The 3021-nt window shown below is 37.5% G+C and overlaps 1 protein-coding gene across 1 annotated transcript; it reads left to right on the top strand.

The window, feature by feature from the left end:
- Positions 1-733: 733 nt before the first annotated feature.
- Positions 734-2330, top strand: LOC106510808 (olfactomedin-like protein 2B; the record flags this gene model as incomplete). The annotated part of the gene is given in 1 exon segment (XM_013999531.1): positions 734-2330. A coding segment is annotated over 1 exon segment (390 nt), but the record flags the coding sequence as incomplete, so codon positions are not given.
- Between the last annotated feature and the right edge of the window lie 691 nt (positions 2331-3021).

Below are 3021 nucleotides of genomic sequence, written 5' to 3'. Positions count from 1 at the left end.
AAACTTAAACATTTTTTGAGTCCTTTTTTGAGCAGTAGCTACAAAAAATGTGATTTTGAGCAGCAAAGCCTTACATTTTTCTACTTTTCCCTGCAAGCTAGCACATCTTTATTTAATTTATTTTTTATAGCTGGGAAATCTCAATATTCAGGTACTATTTGAGGTTTCGTCTTTAAAATTACAAAAAAATTCCTTATTAGAATAACCTAAAAATAGGATTCAGACAAAATATCAATGAGTTATCCTGATTAGGAAGACAAATCAAGACAAATCTCTGGAACCGTTCATATCAGAATAATCCAGGTAGCAAAATTTAGCTTAAAAAGTAGGAATCTGAAAATGTGCTGATGTTATTTTGATCAAATTTGATGTAATCCTCAGTTTGATGTGATGGGTCACATACTGTATATATTTAGATTCAACACCTCTGTGGCTGTAAGAAAGACCCATTTTATGTCATTAGTTTAAATATGACTGCTAACTGTGTTTGATGATGAGTTAGTTTGATCTTAAATCTGTTAAAAGCTTCTTGACATGATAAAAAAAAATAAAAATACTTCATTCGTCTAAAGAAATTGCAGGGCTGGTTCTTAACTTCTGCATGCAAAGAGACCTGTTTTCATTTTTTAATCTATAAATACTAAAGGCTGCCACTTTGAGGTCTTAATGAACAAATAAAAACAAATTTGTTACAGGATTTAATTGTTTTCCACCTCATGATTTGATTTGTCAGGTGGAGTTTGCCGTGGATGAGTCCGGCCTSTGGCTGCTCTACCCCGCTCTGGACACGGAGGGCTTCCACCAGGAAGTCATCCTGCTCGTCCACCTCCATCCCAGAGACCTGCACATGGTACGAACCTTTCGCACTGGTCTCCGGCGCGGCCGCTACGGCAACACCTTCCTGGTGTGCGGCGTGCTCTACGCAGTGGACAGCATGGAGCGTCGCTACGCCAACGTGACGTACGCCTTCGACACGCACACACTCACGCACACCGTGCCGAGCCTGGCGTTCACGAACACGCACACACACACATCGCAGCTTTCTTACTGCCCGCTGGAAAAAAAGCTTTACGCGTGGGATAACGGCCACCAGATGATCTATGACGTCATATTTGCTTATTAGCACGGCCAAAGGAAAGAGTTTTTAGTGGTTAGGCACATCTAAAAGGTCAAAGCAGATATTTTGTTTCTATATGACTGTGGAGCAGTCGGTCAGCCTCATTTAGTAAATATCTCTCACACAGCAACACACTACGTTAGAAAACTAACTAACAAAAATATGTCTTGTCATTTATCCATTACCATTTATTCAACAAAGTGGAAAATAAATCACATCAGTACCAAAAATCATCCAAATTGTTTTAGAATAGCTTCCCTATTAATAAAGTTTTTACAGTAAAATGAAACTGTTGCTTTTGTTTCGCAAACAAAGACCTTGAGTCGACCTTTTTGCGAGCTCTGACTAGTAGTTAAAAAGTCACGTAACACTCATGAAATCAGCTTGATGCCACATAAAAAAGATCTCATTTCAGACAGTTTGAGGTCATTTTGTAAAGTTTACCAGGTCACCTTGTTAAGCTACTTAAAAAAAACAATCATTGTGCCCWGAAGAAACTTTTAAAATCCTGACAGGAAACTTTATAAATCACTTCTTGTCTTGGTTTATTGTCAACAGAGTTAATGACTTCTTCTCTTTTGCCTTCTTGGTTAGGTCTGTTAAAAATAGACTTTGACATTAAGGAGACTTTTATCTGGGTAAATTAAAGATATAATTATTAAAATAATAACAATAATAATAATAATAATAATGCTTTTTTCCTCAAAGGCTGGGCATAAAAGAGTAGAAACCTGTATGGTCAAATCAAAACACTGCTACAGATCCAGTGTTTCAGGCAGTAAAAGTAAATAAATCTTATTCGCTGTTGCTTCAGTTCTGATCAGCTTTAAAAGTTTCTGTTTTTTGATACACTTGGATTTTTTCTGAACCTGGGGTTTTGGTAAATTACAAGTATTTTGTTTCTAAACTAATCAAAAGATCATGTGTATTTGTGTCCAAAAATATAATTCTGTAATGCACCCTGGGCCCTACTTTATGATGAGGCTGAAGTTTGTACTGTATTTTTCATCATCTGTACTGTTTCTGTTATAAATTTTTGATACAGAAGGAAAATCCATCCATGTTAAGCATTTTTCCACTCAGCACACATCATTAATGTTTTACTTGCCAAATACCAAGACAAGGTTGATAATGACTGCATAACTGCAAGTTTTAGTCCTTTTTTATTTTTTATTATTTGTTAATTTATAATAAACTTTTTTAAAAGACAAAAGTGATTGATTCTTTTCTAGTTTCCCCCTTATTTTTCTTCGTCACACTCCATCCCCCTGCAGTGGTCCAGCCTGTCATGGACAGTATTTTTGGGGTCTGATTTAGTTTTCCTGGAAGCAGCAGAGCCACTGGATGGATCCCAAGGTGGAAAAAAAAGCGCCGAGCCAGATGAACTGGGAACGCTCAGGACTCAGACCAGAYTTTTTTTTTTTTCATGTTAAAAGGCCTCATGTAGATTCAAACAGGGGTGACGAATTGCTATTCGTAAAGTCAAATAGCCTTTGCGTGTCCTTCCAGCCCGGCTTGGTTCAGTTTCTCTTTTAGCATTAAATCTTCTCCGAACAGATGAGAACTACACCAACGATTTACTGCAACATTAGGTGTTCAAAGCTGAGGAGCACACTGGGAGTTTATATCTACTTCATGGACTTGTTGATGAGCTCTTTGCAYCCATGCTCCTGCTCCGTACAACTTGGTTTATTGGCCTCTGGAGAACTCATCCATACATCAGGTTTTTAAGGAAATGTGGAAAAATTGAAGATGACCACCACAGCTGATCGACGTTGGCCAACAACAATGGCTGTAACTGTTGGTTGTGAAGATGTTRAGATAAAGTTTGGTGTAGTAGTAGCTGGGAGTCATCCACAGCATTATCTTTGAAACTTAACACATCTCATGAAATCTCAATATCC

This window comes from Austrofundulus limnaeus, unplaced genomic scaffold (genome assembly GCF_001266775.1).
Source record: "Austrofundulus limnaeus strain Quisiro unplaced genomic scaffold, Austrofundulus_limnaeus-1.0 Scaffold2329, whole genome shotgun sequence".
NCBI classification, from domain to species: Eukaryota; Metazoa; Chordata; class Actinopteri; order Cyprinodontiformes; family Rivulidae; genus Austrofundulus; species Austrofundulus limnaeus.
This window is presented reverse-complemented; position numbering and strand designations above follow the sequence as displayed.